This window comes from Oryctolagus cuniculus, chromosome 6, assembly GCF_964237555.1.
Source record: "Oryctolagus cuniculus chromosome 6, mOryCun1.1, whole genome shotgun sequence".
NCBI lineage: Eukaryota > Metazoa > Chordata > Mammalia > Lagomorpha > Leporidae > Oryctolagus > Oryctolagus cuniculus.
Window position 1 is genome coordinate 38,475,058 of NC_091437.1, and position 21,872 is coordinate 38,496,929.

Consider the following 21,872-nt stretch of genomic DNA (forward strand, 5'->3'; position numbering starts at 1 on the left):
TCTCCGACAGTCTTAACAGATAGGGAAATCCCTGTCCCCAAGGCAGAAAGATAAACAAGTGACCATCTTAGAGGACTTCTTCAACCCTAGAGCTCTAGGGCATGGGCCTTTTTTCTTTTCTTTTCTTTTTCTTTTTTGATACAATACTCCAAGGTCTCCTGGCCTGTTCTGTCTTTTACTCCATTCACTTTGAGTGCAGTCTCTGTTGTAGGATTTGGGACTGAATGTTTATTTCCCCTGTTCTCTCACAGTAGTGTCTGGCTGCGCAGTCCTGTGTCTCTCCTCTGTTGCAGCTTTGGGCATCTTGACAGGGATTATCTCAGGGGTTAGAACAGGGCCCAGATACTATAGCAAAGGGTAGAGTGCCTGGGGAAGTCCCACCGCCCTCTCCAAGAGAGAGAGAGCAGGTGTTTGGGATTGCCCCAGGGAAGGGAGGTCTTAGCACCAGAGTAAATGAGACCTGCGTTCAGACCCCCTGGGTTTGAACTGTGGCTCTGCCATTTCCTTGCCATATGACCACCTTGGGTCCTCATCTGGCAAATCCCATTGGATTGTTGTGGAAATCAAATGAGATAAAGCAGGTAGGCACTTGGTACAGTGCCCGGTGCTTAATAAACGAACTTGACATTTCCATGACTTCTTTCTTCCCACTTCAGATGGTTCCAGACCCTGATCCACTTGTTAAAAGGCAACATTGGCACAGGACTCCTGGGGCTGCCTCTGGCTGTGAAAAATGCTGGCATCTTGGTAAGAGTTCTTCTCGAGGGACGGAAATATTAGGACACATTTTAAGAGACAGTTGTTTGTGTTTTAAATTTTCTTCATTTAAATAATTTAAACAAGGAAGCTGCTATTATTATTCAGCTGAGAAAAAGCAAAATTCAGATATTCATCTAAAGATCTTTACTGGGGCTGGCATTGTGGTGTAGTGGGTAAAGCTGCCATGTGCAGTGCCAGCATCCCATGTGGGTGCCAGTTCAAGTCCTAGCTACTCCACTTCCCATCCAGCTACTTGCTGATATACCTGGGGAAATAGCAGTAGATGGTCCAAGTCCTTGGGCCCCTGCACCCACATGGGAGACTTGGAGGAAGCTCCAGTCTCTTGACTTTGGCCTGGCCCAGCTCTGTCTGTTGCAGCCATTTGCAGAGCGAACCAGTGGATAGATCTCTCTTCCTCTCTCTCTCTCTCTCTGTCTCTCCCTCTCTGTTGTAGCTTTGCCTTTCAAATAAAAAAATATATATTTATTGAGAGGCTTCTGTGCCTTAGGTACTGTCCTAGGCTCTTGGACTATATCAGTGAATTAAGCAGATTTCTTCCCTCCTGAGGCTTGCTTTTCGATGGAGATAATATAAAATGGCCTGGGCAGTTTCTCCCAATGATGGAGCTAATGAGTTAGTGACATGTCCATTTTTCTGCACAGTATCACCCCCGCCAAGCCCTGCGGGGCCAACTCTGAGCATCGTACCTCTTCATAGGATTCACCTCCCACAGTTGCCTGGCCAAAGCCAATCTGATTTCTGTTAGAGTGGAGAATGGCTGAGGCAGGTGAACTGTCCTAAGCTGAGTATTTAGCTTCCTTTTTCCTTTTTAGTTTTTAATTAATTTATTTTTATTTAGAAAGCAGAGTAACAGGGAGAGGGGAGAGAGAGAGAGAGAGAGAGAGAAAGGAAGGGAGGGAGGGAGGGAGGGAGAGGGGGACGAAGAGGGAGAGAGAGAGAGAGAGATCTCCCAAGCGCTAGTTTCCTACCCAAATCCCACAAGAGCCTGGGCTGGGCCAGCAGTCAGGAACTCTGTGACTTTGCTGTAAAGATGACGTCTCCTTATCCCCACAGCCCTCCGCCCATCTCCCCTTTCTGCAGAGTCACTGGAGCATCTCTCCTGCTGACTCACAGCAGTGTTAGAACAGACTTATCCAGAGCCCTCACTCTGCACAAGATTAACCCTTCAGAAGGCGGAAGGCGAGCTAGGGTTCAGACAGCTCCCTTCCCCCAGAGCTGATCTCCACCATCATGTCTCCCAGGCTGGGCCAGAAGTTCTCGAGCGCACGTGTCTCACCAGCATGTTAATCGTTGCAAATCAGGTTGCCGTGGGGCTCCCTCCTAATCTCACCTGCTTGTCTCCCTCTTCGCCTGTCCCCAGATGGGCCCCCTCAGCCTGCTGGTGATGGGCATCGTGGCCGTGCACTGCATGGGGATCCTGGTGAAGTGTGCCCACCACTTTTGCCACAGGTGAGAACCCTGCAAGCTGCCTCAGGGGGACCCTTGTCCTTCAGGGTTCCGTCAGCAGCCCTGCAAGTGAGCACTTCAGGCAGATCACTCTTGATTCTTCTACTAGCCAAAGATGGATGCTAATGATCACAGCCTTGCTTTTCCCTGGTTATTTCTATGCCCACTTAGGGCTCGCTGTCATCTGTCACATGTACTTATGTCCAACAGACAGGGACCACATTCTGATCCTGTGTGTTTGGTAACGTTTACCCCACTGGAACACCTTTACCAGCCAACTGGATTACAGTGAAAGTAACTGTCCTGTCGACTTAGCACTCCTGATCCTTGAGAACATTCGTTGCAGGGTTGGTACCTCCAGGCTAGTCAGGGCTGGGGCTGGGGTGGGGGCCACTGGCCAAGTCCCAGTGGCTCCGTTTCTCCTGCTGCTGTCACTGTCCAACCCACACGTTTGCCCTTCCTGTCTCCTTCCCCTTCTCCCAGACTGAACAAGCCCTTTGTGGATTATGGGGATACCGTGATGTATGGACTAGAATCCAGCCCCAGCTCCTGGCTCCGGAACCACGCACATTGGGGAAGGTACCTGGTTTCCTCTTTTCTCTAGGCTGTGTCCTGTGGTGTAGAGACCTTCAGATAGGGAGGTATGGTGTGGGAGACAGCATAAGCCGTGGAGAGAGTGATGCTTAGATTGGCGGTTCTAGCTTAGCTCTGCTGGTGGTCAGCTGCGCGGCCTTGTGCTATATGACCTCTCCCTTCTCTGGGCCTCAGTGTCTCCATCAGTAGTGCATGGCCCGAAGGATCTCTGCAGACCGTTCTGGATTTGACCGTTTATGACTGTGTTTGATCCACTTATTTGTCCAACACACGTATTGAAGCAGTCTTTTCTGAGTGGCACCGAACAGTTCTAGGTAGGGAGGGGCAGTGCCTTGGGGTGAATGACATGGTCCTTGCCCTCAGGGGCTTGGAGTCTCTGTAAGGGGAAAGACTTGGGGAAGGGAAGCCAGTGCAGCAGATGAGAGGTCAGTAATGGTATCCACCAGGAGGAAGGGAGTGTGGTGAGAAGTCCCTTGGGACTCAGAGTCAGAGAGGCATATAAATGTTCTCTTGTCTGGCTGTTCCAGCTGAGACTTGCATGCCAGGTAGGAGAAGGCAAGGGTTCCAGGTGGAGCTGAGGTGGGGTAGGAGGAGGGATTGCCAGGATGTAGGGCGTGTGCAGAGTTCTTCCTTAGGGCAGTTTTTCAGATATGGCGCTGGCACCGTTCTCTGCTCCTGGGGTCTGCTCATCCTTGTCACGTGCCAGGAAGGCCCTGTGATGACTTGGGGGAGGCACTGTGGCAAACACTGGCCCTCTGGGAGGCCTGGGTTCCAGCGTAATGGTCTTTGTGTTCTTTGCCTCCCCATCTCCAGGCACATCGTGGACTTCTTCCTGATTGTCACTCAGCTGGGCTTCTGCTGTGTCTATTTTGTGTTTCTAGCCGACAACTTTAAACAGGTAGGGTCCTGGCTGAAAGAGAGAGGGGGAGGGAGGGAAAGAGGGAGAATGGTGAGATAGCAGTAGAATTTCTATTTAGGGATCCTGCCAAGCAGGTGTTGGTTAACAAATGAATTAAAGACTTTTTTTTTTAAAAAGATTTACTTATGTATGTGAAAGGCAGAGTTACAGAAAGGGAGAAGCAGAGGCAGAGGGAGAGACAGAGAGGTCTTCCATTTGCTGGTTCACTCCCTAAGTGGTCACAACAGCCAGGACAGGGACGATCTGAAGCCTGGAGTCAGGAGCTTCTTCCGGGTCTCTGGCATGGATCCAGGAGCCCAGGCACTTGGGCCATCTCCTACTGCTTCCCCAGGTGCATTAGCAGGGAGCTATACCAGAAGTGGAGCAGCAGGAACTTGATCTGGTGCCCACAGGGGATGCCAGCGCCACTGGCAGTGCCTTTATGCGCTATGCCACAGCATTGGCCCCCGAGTTAAAGTTTTAATACTGAACATGTGGCAGTGTGTTTTTCTGATTCTTGTCCAAAGATACAGGGCCTAGAGAAACTTCAGGCTGTCTGCTCCTCCTCCCGTCTTGGGTGTGGCTCAGAAGACTGGGTTGGTGAGAGACTCCTGGAGATCCGCAAGGAAGGCTCTGGGGCCACCCATGTTTCCCAGGCCTGGGCCTCTAGGGAAGCTTTTCCTTCTCCTTCCTTGCCTTCCTTCCAGGTGATAGAAGCAGCCAACGGCACCACCAGCGACTGCCACAACAATGAGACGGTGGTCCTGACGCCCACCGTGGACTCGCGGCTCTACATGCTCGCTTTCCTGCCCTTCCTGGTGCTGCTGGTTTTCATCCGGAACCTGCGCGTCCTGTCCGTCTTCTCCCTGCTGGCCAACATCTCCATGCTGGTCAGCCTGGTCATGATCTACCAGTTCATTGTTCAGGTACAAGCCCAGCGCTGCCCTCTGCTCCCACTAAATAATCAGTGAGACACAGAAAAAAGGAAGCAGAACATAAATAGTTACATTAGATTAGAGGCTCTTATCCTGTGTGCTGCTGACATCATCCTTGCTTGTGGGGCCTGTGCTGCGTGCTGCGGGATGTTTAGTGTCCCTGGTCTCCTTACATCAGGTGCCAGGAGCAACCACTCCTGTGGCTGCGACAAGCAAAAATGTCTCCGGACCCTGCCCAGCATCCGGGCAGGTCCCCTCCAGTGAGGTCACTCAATCAGATTTTTTGCTGATTACATTGTTAATGCATGATCATTGTATGCAACTGGAAAATAGGGAAAAATCTTGAGATCAAGTTAAAAATCATGTGTTCTAACCTGCATTTGGATTAAAGTAATACCTTAACAACTCTATTTTATACTTAATTGTCAAAATTATAATTCCACTTATTATAAGAATAAACTATCCCCCTATCACATAATCCCTGTGGAGAGCCGTGCGGAGGGGAGAGCATTTGAATGTGGATGGGTAGACCAGCAGGCTGCGCAAGTACACCTTCAAGCACAATGCACTTTGCCAAGACTTCAGAAAAGAGTAAAAGCAGGTGAAGAAAAACATAACTTACGATATTTTAATTCCCCAAAGAATTCATCAGTATATATTCATCAAAATGCAGATGCCACAAACACCTGTTGAAACCCACATCTCCATATCAAGTCTCCCTTCTAGGGGACCACTCTGTGTGATTGGTCTGCCTCATATTTAATATGTGGGGAAATACATAACACAAAATTTTGGTGTTAAGTTTTTAAATATAATCAAAAATAGTATGTATGTGTTCATCTGCCCATTTTTTTTTTGCCTTGACAGTGCCTTAGAGGGCTGTACAGGTGGGCATCCTGGCTCTGCTTCATTCTTTCTGGTTGCTACACAGTGTCACAGGAACTCAGAGGTTGTGGTTTATTTAACCAGTCCCCAGTCAGTGGGCCATCAGGCCACTTATGATTCAGTATGAAGACGGGGAATATTCTTACATATTCCTTTGTGTGAATGTATGCAGTACTTCTCTAAGATACTTATCTAGAGCTGCAGTTGCTGAAGAGTATACACTTTTGCATTTTTATATATTGCACAGTTGGATTTTTCTAAAAGCGATTGACCAGTTTCCCTTGAACTCCCTGCCGTGGGACTTGAGCATCTGCCTTCCCACCCTGACCGACAATGGATGTATCCATCTTTTTAGTTTCAGTCAGTATGACTGGGGAACATTACCTGATTTTCACACAATGACCAAGTTACCTACTGCTATGACTTCATAAAGGGCAGGGACTCCCTGAGCTAAGGAGTGATCCCATGGCGGTAGATGAGCGTGGTCCTCCACAACCACTCCCTGCTGTCTCCTTGCTGTGAAATGTCAGATGGGTGGCACATAATGCCTTTTCTCTGGGCTGTGCTATAAAACACAAACAGCTCTCCATGACCCATTTTTTATGAATCTGCAAGAAAGGCCTGTGGGTGCATTTTCATCATCAAACGGGAAGGGCCAATAAATGCATGCTTTTGCTTTGCCATTAGAGCTCCGAAGGGTGCCTGGGACGCACTACAGTGGACATAAAGGTCAAGGGAATGAGACTACCTTCCATAGATATGCGCACATGCTGCATTGAATTTTAATTTTTTTTTTTACAGGCAGAGTTAGATAGAGAGAGAGACAGAAAGAAAGGTCTTCCTTCCATTGGTTCACCCCCCAAATGGCTGCTATGGCCGGCGCGCTGCGCCAATCCGAAGCCAGGAGCCGGGTGCTTCCTCCTGGTCTCCCACGCAGGTGCAGGGTCCAAGCACTTGGGCCATCCTCCACTGCCTTCCCGGGCCACAGCAGAGAGCTGGACTGGAAGAGGAGCAACCGGGACAGAATTGCACCCCAACCAGGACTAGAACCCTGGGGTGCCAACGCCGCAGGCGGAGGATTAGCCTAGTGAGCCGCAGCACCGGCCGAATTTTGAATTTTTTAAAGACTTGTTTATTTGAAAGGCAGGGAAAGAGAGAGAGAGAGAGAGTGCATGAAAGAGCGCTTCCATTCACTGGTTCACTCCCCAAATGGCCACAATGGTCAGGGCTGGACCAAGTGAAAGCCAGGAGTCAGGAACTCAATACAGGTTTCCTATGTGGGTGACAGGAACCCAAGTTCTTGAACTACTGTCTGCTGCCTCCCAGGCACATTGGCAGGAAATTGAAGTAAGGTAGAGATGGGACTGTACCCCAGCCGCTCTGATAGGTGATGCAGGCACCCCAAGTAGTGGTTTAACACTATACCACAATGCCTGCTCCAAACTTAATCTGCTATATAAATTAAGCTTTTTCCATTTGGTTGGTTAGGTTAGAAGCCAGGACCAATCTTGGTCTCATTCCCACCATGTCCCTACACATATTGTGAAATTCTCCTTGTGAGACCTCAGCCTGATCTAACGTATGGACCTGGGCAATTGTTATCCACCAGCCGACAGCAGCACCTGTTTCCAGGAACTCGCGGTACACTTGTGACTCAGGAATAATTACAGGGCAGTCTCACTCTCCAAAACACTTATTAGTCTGTCTTCATTCCAGGTACGGAAATGCTTTTTATAAAGAAGTCTAACTAATTCCTTAGCCAGGGGCACAGAAAAAAAAGAAAATGCATTTTTTATTTTTCCTTTTTTTTTTTAATTTTTGAGAGACTATGGCATAGTTGCTCTGAAATCTTTCAAAGAGAAGCCTGTTATGGGGGTTAACAATGGAACTCCGTGTGTTTCCCTGTTACTGTTCTGTCACACTGTTTGAGCATGCCCTGTATGTATTGAAATACTTGTATAGTTAAAATCAATTTTAAAACTATCTTAGCCTGTTTTCTGTTGTTACAAGGAATACCTGAGACTGGGAGACTTATGAAGAAAATAGGTTTATTTTGGTTCATGGCTCTCCGGGCTGGGAAGTCCAAGGGCACAGCACCAGCACCTGTTAGGCTTCTGGTGAGGACCCCCGTGCTGCTTCCCAACAAGGCAGAACAGAGGGACAGACATGAGGGGCAGCCTTGTCTTACAACTTCCTCTTGTAGTAATACAGTCGTGTAAGAGGGAGAACACTCATTCCTTGGAGGACTAACCCAGTCCCACCAGAAAACCATTGAGCCCGCTTAATAACCTAATCACCTCTTATCTGCCTCACCTCCCAGTATAGCCACAGCGGCACTCAAATCTCAGCAGGAATTTTGCAGGGGAGAAACCACGTGCAAGCATTAGCACATTGTATGAGACTGTTTTTAAATCAGTTTTTACTTTTTTTAAACCATGTATGCCCATGGTTTAAAAAAGACAAATTCTAACAGGACGGCTGTTTCTGAGCTACCCTCCCCACCACCTCCTTTAGTGCAATCTGTTCCCGGGGACTGTTGTTCCGTGGTGGGACAAGTAGGGTTCTGTGACTGTCCTTCCTGGCTTGCACAACCTTACGTTATACCTGTGGTTAACAGCTGTCTTGCTGGTTTTTTTTTCCATGTAAGTACTTATTTATTTATTTATTTATTTATTTTTAAGGCATTTATTAATACATTAAATCTCAGAGTCACAGCAAATGCATAATTACTACAACACAGTTCTCATGCTAATATATTAATACAAAAAGAACAGATTCCATGTGTAGTTCATATATATAATTCTAAGAGTGATATTTCCTTGCTTTGTTTTTTCTTTCTTTGTTTCTAATTTGCCTATTTTTATAATTTTTTTTTTGGTATCTTCTATCTTCCCCCAACACTCCTATCTGTCTCTCCACAATATCTTTCAAGTGTTCAAACTCATTGGCAAAATTTAAAAAGGGAAAGAAAAAGAAGGAAATGGCTAATTTACAGTCAACTGCCTTCCCTTCTAGCTATATCTATGTGAAGTGTTTATGTAGTTGTATCACAGTGATTATATAAATGTAAAGATACTTTTTTTCTCCATTATCTCATAAGCAGTTTTTTAGGTTCTGCTTGATTACCTCAATTTTTACTTTTTTTTTTTTTTTTTTGACAGGCAGAGTGGACAGTGAGAGAGAGAGACAGAGAGAGAAAGGTCTTCCTTTGCCGTTGGTTCACCCTCCAATGGCCGCCGCTGCAGCCGGCGCACCGCGCTGATCCTGGCAGGAGCCAGGAGCCAGGTGCTTTTCCTGGTCTCCCATGGGGTGCAGGGCCCAAGCACCTGGGCCATCCTCCACTGCACTCCCTGGCCATAGCAGAGAGCTGGCCTGGAAGAGGGGCAACCGGGACAGAATCCGGCGCCCCAACCGGGACTAGAACCCGGTGTGCCGGCGCCGCAAGGTGGAGGATTAGCCTATTGAGCCACGGCGCCGGCCGAATTTTTACTTTTTTAAGCAGTCAGGATATTCTGCAGTACAGTTGGTCTATGGCTAATTACTTAATTAACTTGTCGGAGCATTTGGGCTGTTTTCAATTACTGTGTTAAATAGCTTTGCTCAACTTTTTTCTTCTTTGGATTTTTTTCATGTGGGGATAGGATTACCTAGTAAAAGCATGTGACTCTTTTTAGGCAAGTTCCAACACTGGAGTTCTTAACAGAGCACTGGGCTAGTCTCTCCCCCGAGAGAGTAGGGTCTTCCCAGCCTGGAGAGAAAATACCGAGATTAAATGTCTCCACATCGTGTGTCGGGAACCACATTTTTTCTTTTAGAGAATCTTGGACTCTGACTTGGGGTTCAGTCTCAGATCCTAGTGTAGCCTTTTGCTTTGTTTTGTTTTCTCTTTCAGAGGATTCCTAACCCCAGCCACCTCCCCCTGGTGGCGCCCTGGAAGACCTACCCCCTGTTCTTTGGCACGGCCATCTTTGCGTTTGAAGGCATCGGAATGGTGAGACTAGCACTCAGCTCTGGGCCTGAGTGTTCTCTGCTGCCCTGTATATCTTTGTTGTCTGCTTCGAGGCGGAGGAAAAGCTGTTAGAAATGATCTTCTGAAGCTCAGTGCTTGTGACGCAGGAAGCGAACCATCACTTGGGATGCTGGCATTCCTATATCAGGGTGTCTGAGTTTCAAGTCTCACCTCTGCTTCCAATCCTGCTTCCTGCTAATGTGCACGCTGGGAGGCACCAGATAATGGCTCATGTACTTAGGTTCCTACCACCCATGTGGGAGACCTGGATGGAGTTCTGGACTGCTGGCTTTGCCCTGGCCTAGTATCAGCTGCTGTGGGTATTTGGGGAGTGAATCAGTGAAAGGAAAATCTCAGAGTCAGTCTCTTGCTCGCCATGTGTGTGTGTCTGTGTGTGTCTTTGTCTTTGTTACTCTGTCTTTAAAATAAGTCAATAAACATTCAAATTAAATAAAGAAAAGGATGTTCTGAGACTTACTGGGCAGTTAATAGTATTTCAAGGGTTCCATTGAAGTTTCCCAGCTCCAACTTTTGCAGATGACTTATTTGTAACTTCTCAAGGATTCCATTGAGGACCTCCCATGGCACACTCAGCTCCTGTGGGTGCAGTAAGCAGTAGTACCTGGCATTCAGGATTGCAGAGTCTAGAGGCAGACTGATGTGGGGGCAAGTCTGGGCTCTGCCAAATAGCAGCTGTGCCAACTTGAATGAAGACTCAGCTCTCTGAGCCTTCATGGTTTGCTCTTAAAAAGTGAGCACCATGACTAATAGTTGTTGACAGTGAGTGAGACATTTATAAAGTGCTGTGCATAGCCCCTGACACATGGTAAATATTCAATGCGCTAACACATTCTTATTTTTATTAATAATACTGATTTTATGATATTAAGAATATTTATTTGAGACAGAGAGCTCCCATCCACTGGTTCACTTCTCAAATGCCTGCAGTGACCCCAGGCCGAGGCCAAGGCCAAAGCCTGGAGCTGGAAATTCAATCCAGATCTCCTTCATGGGTAAGAGGTCGCTAATTACTTATTCCCACTGCCTCCCAGGTCTGCCTTAGCAGGGAGCTGGAATCCTAAGCTGGAGGCAAGTATGAAACCCAGGCACTCCAGTTTAGGATACTGGTGTTTTATCCAGCGACTTCACTGCTAAGCAAGTGCCTGCCCCCGATTTTGTCAGTACATGTATGAGCAGGGTCTCTGGAACATTGGTGGGAGGGTCTTCTGCATGAGCCTTCACTCCTGGCTCAGCTGCCCCCATCCCTCCTCTAACTTCTTTTCCTGAAGGAGCGGGTGCCTCTCAGCTGAACCTAACTTGGTTTTCACGTGTGTTTTTCCTACTAAGGGTCCTGCATTCTTCTCTGCCGGGAGCTACTGGCTTTGCCGGCCCAGGGCTTGAAAACATAGAGACCCTTCTCCTTTCACACTTTCTTTTCTCCCCACTTGATTTCCTGAACTCCTTTTGCACTTATTTTTCTAAAGATTTACTTACTTATTTGAAAGGCAGAGTTATAGAGTGAGAGGGAGAGACACAGCGAGATCTCCCATCCTCTAGTGCACTCCCCAGATGCCTGCAGTGGCCAGGGCTGGGCCAGGCACTAGGAGCTTCTTCTGGGTCTCCCACATAGGTGCAGGGGCCCAAACCCTGGGGCCAACTTCTGCTGCTTTCTCAGGCCATAGCAGGGAGATCGATTGGAAGTAGAGCAGCCGGGACAGGAACCAGTGCCAAGTGGGATGCTGGCATCTCAGGTGGTGGCTTTCCCTGTTACGCCACAGCACGGGCCCCTCCTTACTTTGAGAAAACCTAGAAGCAGACACAGCTTTTGCTGAAGTGCTGAGCGAAGGCCCAGCTGGGTTGCCAGGGTCTGTTAGGGAAGGGAGGCTTTGCCTGGGTCCCGGGTGAAGCGTGGTTGTCCTGAGGGTTCAGCCCTCTCCCTGTGCTTCTCCTTGGGTTTCTAGTTGCCTGCAAAGACATTCTCACCTTGACCCATGAGCACAAACAGCCCTGGGGAAGGACCTGGGTGGGGCCCATATTTCAGCTGCAAAAAAGCAGGCCCAGGAATACAGGACTCAGAAGAGGAGGATGAGAAAGTGAAAAGATGGCCAGAGACGCTGGGTTCTAAGGGAACATTGTACCAAACTGTTATCAGTTTCTCCCAGCAGTGTGGGGAGCAACTCGGACTATACTGTTACTGGAATTAAGACTTATTCTATGCATCTGCTCTCCCACAATATGGCGCTGGGAGAGGAGAAAACAGTTTCTACACAGCTGCCTCCAGTTCAGCCAATAAACTGTAGGACCTGCTCCTGATTGGAGGAGAGCAGCGTACTCGGCGTGTGGGCAGCCGAGTTAGGATTGGCGGAGGAGGACTATAAAGGAGGAGAGAGACGGCATGCACCAGGAACATCTAAGGGGAACATCTAAGGGGAACACCTAAGGGGAACACCTGTGCAGCCCCCGAGAGAGCCGGCCAGCGGTGTGCCACTCCCCTGCGGAAGTGGGGAATGTGGCCAGGGGGAACTGCCCTTCCACGGAGGTGGAAGGGACAGTAGCCAACCCGGGAAGAACCAGCAGCAAACCCGGGGAGGGCCGAGCAGACGAAAGAACAGCGCAGGGTCCTGTGTCGTTCCTCCACGAAGAGGGGGAGCGACATAATGGTGCCGTGACTCGGATATGAAGCCTAGGCAGGGCTTAGTGTCGTTCCTCCACGAAGAGGGGGAGCGACATAATGGTGCCGTGACTCGGATTAGGAAACCTAGGACGGATAGGAAACTTAGGACGGATATGAAACTTAGGAGGGAAGAAACGGGAAGAAGTGGAAAATATCGGAGAGAGAGACTAGCAAACAGCCTAGGGAAAAGCCGGACGAAAAAGGTGCCGGAAGGAGCTATTGAAAGCCTAGGCATAGACTCAGATACGGACTACGGGGGGAAGCTGGGAGAAATCTCTAAGGTCGAAAGCGAAAGTGAAAGCTAGAACAAACAGACTCGGATGCGGACTGTGGGGAGAGGCCAGGAGAAATGAGGGAGGAGTATTGTTGGAGGAAAGCTTGGGGAAACATACCGGGTAGAGAAAAATGTTAGGGAAATTGAAGCCGCGGGGGGCAGGCCAAGGCGGAGACGAAAGCCACTTTGGGATTCTCAAGTTAGCCTGGGATTAGGGGGCGAAAAGTTAAAACCAGAAGCGGAAACATAAGCCCGGTTGGGATCCGTCTGATTAGCCCGGGGAGCAAAGGACGGGTAGCCAAATCGTGGGGCGGAGACGTGAGCTGGGTTGAATTCGCCAGGTTAGCCCGGGGAACTTAGATTGAATGCTAGTGGCGGAGACGTAAGCTACGCTGTGTGACTCGTGGAGGCTGCCGTGCGCAGAGAGAGCGTGCGGGGCACAAGTAGATAGGGAACGCTGGGCTAGTGCGAGACCACGGAGTGTGTGCGCAAAGCCGAGCCGCGCAGATGAGAGAGGCGCGGGCTGAAGCGGCTCAGCCGGGAAGCCGCCGAGAAGCAGCCTCGGGGCGGGCGCCGGGAAGCCGCAGGGATAAGAGAAACAGAAGTTTTAGAAGTAAAATGAGAGAAATAGGAATGCTGGAAGATAGAAGTAAAATGGGAGAAATAGGAATGCCCGGAGATAGAGAAATAGAGAAATAGAAAGGCCTCCCCACAATACTGCAATGAGAAGGCTTGGATTCGGTCTGCCTGATTAGTGAGGCGATGAGCACCTGCGGGCGGCTAGCAGCTTATGCGCCGCAGGTCACCAAAGACGGGCACGTTATTAACATCAATAGTCTCCCCACAAAACCGCAATGAGAAGGCTTGGATTCGGTCTGCCTGATTAGTAAGGCGGTAAGCACCAGCAGGCAGCTCGACCAGAGTATGAGCTGCAGGTCACCGAAGACAGGCACGTTATCAACACCAATAAGTCACCCCACAACATGGCAATGAGAGAGCTTGGATTCGGTCTGCCTGATTAGGGCGGTAAGCACCAACAGGCGGCTCGACCAGAGTATGAGCTGCAGGTCACCGAAGACAGGCACGCATCAGCGCCTAAAAACCTCCTCACAACATGGCGAAGAGAGGACCTGGATTCGGTTTGCCTGATTGATAGGACTTGTAAGAACCTGTGGCAACTCTAGCAAGCAGAGCAGAGTGTGTGCCGCGGGACACCGAAGACAGGCGCGTATCAACGCCAAAAAATAAAAAGAAAGGGGGATCTGTGGGGAGCAACTCGGACTATACTGTTACTGGAATTAAGACTTATTCTATGCATCTGCTCTCCCACAATATGGCGCTGGGAGAGGAGAAAGCAGTTTCTACACAGCTGCCTCCAGTTCAGCCAATAAACTGTAGGACCTGCTCCTGATTGGAGGAGAGCAGCGTACTCAGCGTGTGGGCAGCCGAGTTAGGATTGGCGGAGGAGGACTATAAAGGAGGAGAGAGATGGCATGCACCAGGAACATCTAAGGGGAACACCTAAGGGGAACACCTAAGGGGAACACCTGTGCAGCCCCCGAGAGAGCCGGCCGGCGGTGTGCCACTCCCCTGCGGAAGTGGGGAATGTGGCCAGGGGGAACTGCCCTTCCACGGAGGTGGAAGGGACAGTAGCCAACCCGGGAAGAACCAGCAGCAAACCCGGGGAGGGCCGAGCAGACGAAAGAACAGCGCAGGGTCCAGTGTCGTTCCTCCACGAAGAGGGGGAGCGACACAGCAGCACAATGCAGAAGCTGTTCTTCGCTTCATTTTATTACCCAAGGCCTAGGGGCAGAATCATTTTGTAAGCATCCTTGTCTGTGACTTCTAGATTCCTTTGTATTTTCCGTTTTTAGAGTGGAGAACACAGTTCTTTGGAGTTCTGGGTTTAGGGTTGTTCCGTGTGCTGGGGTAAGCTGCCAGGCTGCCCACCGTGTATCCACTGTGCCCTGTGTGTCCACACAACTGCCCCAGGCATGATGGGACATGGAGGAGATGGGCTGATTGCCCCCAGGCTCTTTGTACTCTTTGAGAGACAGTAATGCATAAGTTTAGAAGATGCCTCTACTTGGGTGTGGATTTTTGAAGTTTGAGACCCTGGGGGTGGTGCAGGTGCTTGGGGCCAGAGCGAAGTGCTGGGCTGTGCCATCCTTCAGGGGCACTCTGCCTGCTGCAGGAGCGGGAGCCCCTTTGCCTCTAGGCCACAGGCAGGAAGTGTCATGACAAGATCAAACACTGTGTGAGGCAGCCAGAGACTGACTCGCGTTCCCACCCCAGATCCGATTGACAGCTGGAGGCAGCCAAGGTCACTGGCTTGAAATAGGAGTCTGGAAACCAGGCCTAGCTAAGCGCCTGGTGCTTGACATGCTCTGTGAAGTCAGGGTGTCTCCGCATCTCTCACGTGGAGGTTTGATTGTCACTGCCGGTGGCTGCCCTTTTAAGAAGAGAAGTAGTTTCCGGGAACTAGAGTAGTTTCCAGAACTAGAGTAGTTTCCGGAACTAGAGGGACCTGCAGCAGCAGGATGGAGCCTGTCTGGGCTGGGGGTTCTGGGACCTCGTCCTACATCCTACCTCCCCAACACTTCCCTCCTAGGGTTTCCTGGTGAATCAGGGGACCCCGGGAGTACAACTTCTGATGAAGTAACCAGCTTGTCCAGCAGATGACACACGTGTGTGGGGAATTCTGTGGGTGAAGAAGTTGTTTGTTTCTGAGGCTGTGGATTTTTTCTTGGTCACTAATTGTGCTTTTTTTCTGTGCTTTCTCTCTTTGCTCACTACTTTCTCATAGGTTCTGCCCCTTGAAAACAAAATGAAGGACCCCCGGAAGTTTCCAATCATCTTGTACACAGGGATGACCATCGTCACTGCCCTCTACATCAGCCTGGGGTGTCTGGGGTACCTGCAGTTTGGAGCTAACATCCAAGGCAGCATAACCCTCAACCTGCCCAACTGCTGGTACGTGGGGGAGGCTGGAGACCTGGGGCAGTGCACGTTGGGAAAAACTGGTGGACCAGAATGTGGATTCTGCCTGTAGCTCATCTCTGCGATCAGCCTGCCACTGCCCCATCCCCTGTCACCATCATCCCCACTGAACTTCATTCTGTGCATGGGTACTTCTTCTTGAGGCTTACACTGAATCTGTGGGTTGATCAGCTGACAGCTAAGCCATTTCTCCTGGGAAATCCTAAGCCCAGAGGACCGAGTGTCTACTCCATTCACTGAAACCATGCACCATGTGTGGGGAGAGAGGTGGGTGAATGGTGGTTGCGGCTTCTGCTGTGTCTCCCTTGGCAGTCACAGGCTTGATGTACAGATTGGGGCATCTCCCTGTGGATCCCGGGTGGTGGGGAGTCCTCTGTGCCTCTCTCTGATTGGCTGGTGCATCATAGGAAAGCACTGAGACGTGCCAAGCTGCTTCCTTAGAGGGTGGATGTCACTGGGCATGTGTTCTGTCTTGAAGATTAGAAGCTCATCAATCCCAGACTCTTTTCTACTCTGCACAGTCCAGGGGCTGCGGTGATAATAGGGAGATCCCATGGTGGCCTTGGGGAACCAGCAGTGTCTCTGGGAAGCGACTCATGAGGAAGAGGGCAGCCATAGCAGAGTGGAAAGATGGAGTATGCTCCCCCTTGGTCCTGCACAGCCACCCTCCGGTTCTGGGGAACACAGATTGGATAGGAAGGATATGAATAAGTGTTCCCTTGTGTTCCTAATATATGTCCATACTCTGTGACAAGGATTCAGGATGTTCCAGAGGCAGACGGGATGCTAACCTCTCAGCCCATCACCCCACCATCTCCGTAGTCCCCAGTTTTCCATTATAGAGGCAGCTGCATTCCTAGTGTGTTGCTGTTTCCTTCTGAGAGGTTTCGTTTCTGTGAGAATGTCGTGGGGGAGGTGGGAGGAAGGTTTTTTATTTTCCCTCATTTTTCCTTTCTTTTGTTTTTGTGAAGTTTATTTATTTGAGAGGCAGAGAGAGAGCACTTATCCACTGGTGCACTCCCCAAATGCCCACAATAGCTGGGACTGGGCCAGGACTAGGGGAGAGCCAGGAACATGTTCCCACGTGAGTGGAGAAATCCGATTACTTGAGCCAGTGCCCCTCCCCACCAAGTTCTGCATTAGCACAAAGCTGGAATGAAGAACCGGAACGAGTATCAAACCCAGGTGTTGCAATATGGGATCTAGCTATCCCAAGCTACATCTTAACTGCTAGGCTAAATGCCTACTCCTGTGGGTTTTTTGTTGTTGTTGTTGTTGTTTTTTAAGACAAATTGTACCTGTGTATTCTCCATGGTGCTTCTTCATTTTTCCACTTGATGGTCTACCGTGGAGATAGTTCCATATCCACACCTAGAGTTCTGCCTCACACTTTTTCAGAGTTACATGAGGGGGCGCTGTCATGTGGTGTAGCAGGCGAAGCCACTGCCTGCAGTGCTGGCATCCCATATGGGTGTCTGTTCGAGTCTTGGCTGCTCCACTTCTGATCTAGTCCCTTGCTAATACTGCTGGGAAAGCAATGGAAGATGGCCCAAGTCCTTGGGCTCCTGCACTCATGTGGGAGGCCTGGAAGAAGCTCCTAGATCCTGGCTTCAGCCTGGCTCATCCCTGGCTGCTGCAGCCATTTGGGGAGTGAACCAGAGGAGGCTAGATTTCTCTTTCTCTCTCTGTAACTCTTCCTTTTAAATAAATAAAATCAATTTTTTTTTTTAAAGAGAGCGTTACCTGAGAACACCATGATTTGTTTACCAGTTCCCCACTAATTAGCATTTAATCTGTTTTTAGTCATTCGTCCTTAAATAGTGCCGCAAGAGAAGTCTTTGGAGGTAAGTTTCCATGCACACGTGTAAGTGTATCCGCGAGATAAATGGCTCGCCACGAGACCACTGTGTGTAAAGAACAGGTGCACCTCTAACCTAGGTACAGGTCTTGCCAGCCTGGGCCACGTGTGCGTGGTAGTGTCTGAGTGTGCGAGGCAGGCTTCTGAATGTGTCCCGGCTCTGTCCGCAGGTTGTACCAGTCGGTTAAGCTGCTCTACTCCGTCGGCATCTTCTTCACCTACGCGCTGCAGTTCTATGTCCCAGCGGAGATCATCATCCCCTTCTTCGTGTCCCGAGCGCCCGAGCACTGCGAGCTGGTGGTGGACCTGTTTGTGCGCACGGTGCTGGTCTGCCTGACATGTGAGCAGAAGCCAAGATAATTGGCTCCTCCGCTTCTCCCCGAAGGGCACCCCAAACCCAGGGCTTACAAGTGAGAGTGTGTGTTGTGGTGAAACCGCCTTGCTGTATGATTAGGGAGCCTGGCACTTTGTGCCACTTTCAGAGGGAGGCGCGCACAGCTGTAATGTGAATTCATGATACACACGCTAGAATGATGGTCGTCGTCCATCTACAGCTACGGTGGCACGTGCTGCGGAGAGGGTCGTGATTCAGAGGAACCACATACAGTTACTATCCCAGCTAAGATAAGGAGTAAAGGAGCCATTTAACCTGCATGTGTAATGAGTACAGGTTCCTTTGACAGAAGGTACATGTTTGTTTTTCAGTAGTTGTCCAGGGTGAGACTTTCTCCCTGAGATTTCATGCTGGGCCTGCATGATTCTATTGCAGACATTTTTCTTAGCAGTTTGACTAAATAGGTTTCTGGGAAAATTGCTGTGGATTAATCTAGATGTTTGGCCTATCATTTTATATTTTACTGTCATCCCTTCCCCCAACCCCATGTCAAGCAGTGTGACTTAAAAGATAGAATGTTACCCTATTTGGTGTTGGCTGAAAACTGGTATAAATGAAAATAATAAGAACAGTTTTTTGGCTACTTCCGTGAGTTGGTAAACTAAAGGTAATTTAAATTTCTGGGAGAGTTGCAATTGCTTTCCTAACTAAAATGCTACAAGTATACATTTTTCTTTTTTCTTTTTTGGCTGTGTACTGCTTCTTTTTTAAAGAAAGAAAGGTAAGAGTTTTATTCTTCTGGCTTAGTATTCTGAGACTTCCCTGGGAATTTTTCTTAAATTAGTCCAGGCCTCTGTGGAGTAAAGATAGGTCTGTACAATTTTTTTTTTTTTTAAGTTACTTGACAGGTAGAGTTGTAGACAGTGAGAGAGAGAGATAGAGAGAAAGGTCTTCCTTCTGTTGTTTCACCCCAAAATGGCTGCTACAGCCGGCACTGCGCCGATCCAAAGCCAGGAGCCAGGTGCTTCTTCCTGGTCTCCCATGCGGGTGCAGGGCCCAAGCACTTGGGCCATCCTCCACTGCCCTCCGGGGCCACAGCAGACAGCTGGACTGGAAGAGGAGCAACCGGGACTAGAACACGGTGCCCAAATGGGATGCCGGAGCCACAGGTGGAGGATTAACCAAGTGAGCCACGGTGCTGGCCCCTACAATTTTTTTTTTTTTTTTTTAATGGCACCAGGGTTGAATGAGGGCTGAAAGCCGTGAATGTGGCCGAGCGTTCGCATGATCAGGGCAGTCGGGGATGACTTGCTTGGGTGACAGGCAGCCAGAGAAGGGAAGCAAAAAGCTGCCTGTTTCTGAAGCTCCACCGAGGCCAATGTGAGGAGTAGACAGACGCCCTAACGCCTGTCCCGGAACCTACCTCCAAGCCACCTGCAGCTCTCTTCCCCCACTCCGCTCTGAGGATAGTGGGTGGAGGTCCAGTGTCCAGGACCTTTATGGCGAAAGGAGCACCCTAGAACCAGGGCAGCACAGGCCTTTGGACTTCACGTAGCATAGTCCTCCTGAGGGCTTTGTGCAGGACGGGGCTGGGTAGGAGCAGGGCGGAAGTAGACATGTCAGATCCCGCGGCCCCAGAGCACTGATGACAAGCGAGAGTCTGGCTTCTGTTTGTAGCTTGTATTTGGCAGACTTCAGGCCCTCTGCTAGACTGATTGAGAGGAGCAGCCTGAGCAGGAGCTAATTCCAGGCCCCCGGTGCTGTCTAAAGCCAGACGCTGTTCCAAGTGACTGAAAAGGAAAGAGCATGCTGTATCTTGCTCTTCCAGTAAATGGCCTCAGTGTGTGCGGCTAAGACGGGACCCTTGAACTTGAGATGTTAACCCTGTCTTCTGCCAGCAGCTCTCTGTGCTCTGATTTGGGTGTGTTTCCTCTCGGGATACGTTAGTGCTAGGTGTTGAGGAGGGAGCTTACACACTACTTATAATGTGAACTCTGAGCACTAAATTCTCAAACCTGAAGGGTACTGGAAGGAAGATGGGGATAGTTAAATAAACTGCCCTTTTTTTTTTTTTTTAAATGGTTCTTCAGAAAAAGTAGGTCGGGGCTGGCATGGGTGCACAGTGGGTTGAACCACTGCCTGTGACCCTGTTATTCCATATGAGTGCTGCTTCCAGTCCTGGGTGATCCACTCCCGATCCAGCTCCCTGCTGGTGGGTCTGGGAGGGCAGCAGGGGATGGCCCAAGTGCCTGGGCCCCTGCCACCCAGGTGGAAGACCCAGATGGAGTTCCTGGCTGCTGGCTCAAGCCCGGCCCAGCTCCAGCTGTTGCAGCCTTTGGGAAGTGAACCAGCACGTGAAATATCTCTCTCTCTCTCTCTCACTCTCACTCGCACTCTGTAACTCTGCCTTTCAAATAAAAAAAAAGAAATCGGTCTCTGTCTAGGTAAAATGTGCTAGGACGGCCAGCTCTTCTCCCTGCTCAGTAGGACAGGGGCGGTGAACTGAGCCTGTCACCGCCCCATTTTCTTGCCAAGCCTGGCTTCGCCTCTCTGTGGCGTATGTCTTGCTTCCTGCCAGGTTTATTTCCACCGTGCACCCCACCCCCGCCCAGGTAGCAGTCCCTGATTCATAGACCCTGTGCTATCTTTGGAGCCTCTTGGTTTTGCTTCACTTTCCCTGGCCCCGTTCTCTGCTTCTCATGGCCCTTCTGGGGCGTGATGCTCAAAGCCTGCTTTTGACGGCCAGATGTGAGTTCCTGCCTTCCCTTGTGCTGAGATCTGTCACGTTTGAGCATTGCTGGGTCATCCTGTTAGAGAAGGCAGCCCTTGCATCCCGGAGAGCACGCTGGCTCCTCTTAGCTTCCCTGGAGAGTCTGAAGTGAGTCAGGGAACCAGCGGAGGCACTGAAGCAGCGTCAGCTTAAGTGTGTCTGTGTGAGTTCGTGTGAGGCGCTGTGTCCTTTCAGATCCTTGGGCACAGGCGGGTGTGTGATTTTAGCTATTTGATGTGACTGATTACTTTCGATTGTACCCGTACATCTTCCTGGCAGTTTGTTTGGTGCTGTGTGTGGTGTTTTCCTGTCTTTTCCCCGGCTTGTCCTCCTCCTCATCACTCTCCATCTCCAAGAGGAACAGGGGGGTTTGGGGCCCGTTGCAGTTTTTCCTACTTGGGATTCAGCTTTCTCGCTGCTCTCCCCTTCTCCCAGATGGCTGGGTTCATGCCTGGTTTTTGGAACACATTTTTGCAGAGTTCCGGAGAGGGAAGGGAAGAGAAGCGGCGTAGAGGGTGGTGCTCACTCTGATGATTTCGTGCAGGGCCGCATTTCCTTGGAGCCTGGCTGTGCAAGTGCAGATTGAGCAGGTCCGTAACTGGGGTAGGAGGAGAGGATGGAGGAGGCTGGCTCTACCTGGCAGAATCCAAAGCTGTAAGATCAATGGTTGTTTCCGGTTCCTTGAGACACTAACCTGTCTTTAAGTGGTTCTGACTAATTCTCTGTGCCGTTTGCCATGGGAAACATTTCACTTGAGTTGGGTTTGAGAAATTCAGAAACGTGTCTTTGAAGAAGTGACATAAAACCTTGTCCATTAAAAGGCCAAATGTGCAGTGATGAAACATCCCAGGCAGCCAAGCCTTGTAAAGCAGGAAGCCCCAGGTATAAACCCAGTGGCTTCTCACTGCCCTTTGCCTCGCCTGCTTCTCCACGGTGCATCTCCGTGAAGAAGGGCAGTGCCAGCAGTTAGCTGTGCACCTGTGCCGCCGCCCCACTCAGGGTCTCTCCCCAGGCCCCAGGGTCCTCTGCTGTGAGAGAGGAAGCGCATCTGTGTCTGATCCCCTTGGCTTCTCTTGACTCCAGAATTTTGTGATTCTAATACTTTGGGTCTGACTTGAAATTTCTACAAAAATACTACTTTAAAAATTAAGTTAATGTAATAACATTTGGAATTCAAAGAAGAAATTCCCAGTATCCCACTGACCTAACACAATAGGTTTCTTCTGCATTCTATCTTGTGTATCTTGTAAGGATGGTTGCGATTACAATGTATAACTTCGTCTTCCGAGTTTAGTTTAATGTTACATCCGGAGTATACATGCCCTTCATTACTATTTTTAGGACTGCATGCTATTCTGTTGTGTGGGTGGATGGTATTTACTAATTATATTTACTGCTCTAATGTTTTAACATGT

At 49.7% G+C, this 21,872-nt stretch overlaps 1 protein-coding gene across 7 annotated transcripts in view; it reads left to right on the forward strand.

Annotated features, from left to right (window-relative positions):
• SLC36A1 (solute carrier family 36 member 1) overlaps positions 1–21,872 on the forward strand; it is a 54,550-nt gene that overhangs the window by 27,420 nt on the left and 5,258 nt on the right. For all 7 annotated transcript variants that reach the window (XM_008254845.4, XM_008254838.4, XM_051843256.2 and 4 more), the window contains 8 exon segments: positions 657–747; positions 2,141–2,229; positions 2,710–2,805; positions 3,634–3,718; positions 4,426–4,644; positions 9,431–9,529; positions 15,302–15,468; positions 17,524–17,693. In XM_008254845.4, coding sequence (XP_008253067.2) covers positions 657–747; positions 2,141–2,229; positions 2,710–2,805; positions 3,634–3,718; positions 4,426–4,644; positions 9,431–9,529; positions 15,302–15,468; positions 17,524–17,693 — 1,016 coding nt within the window.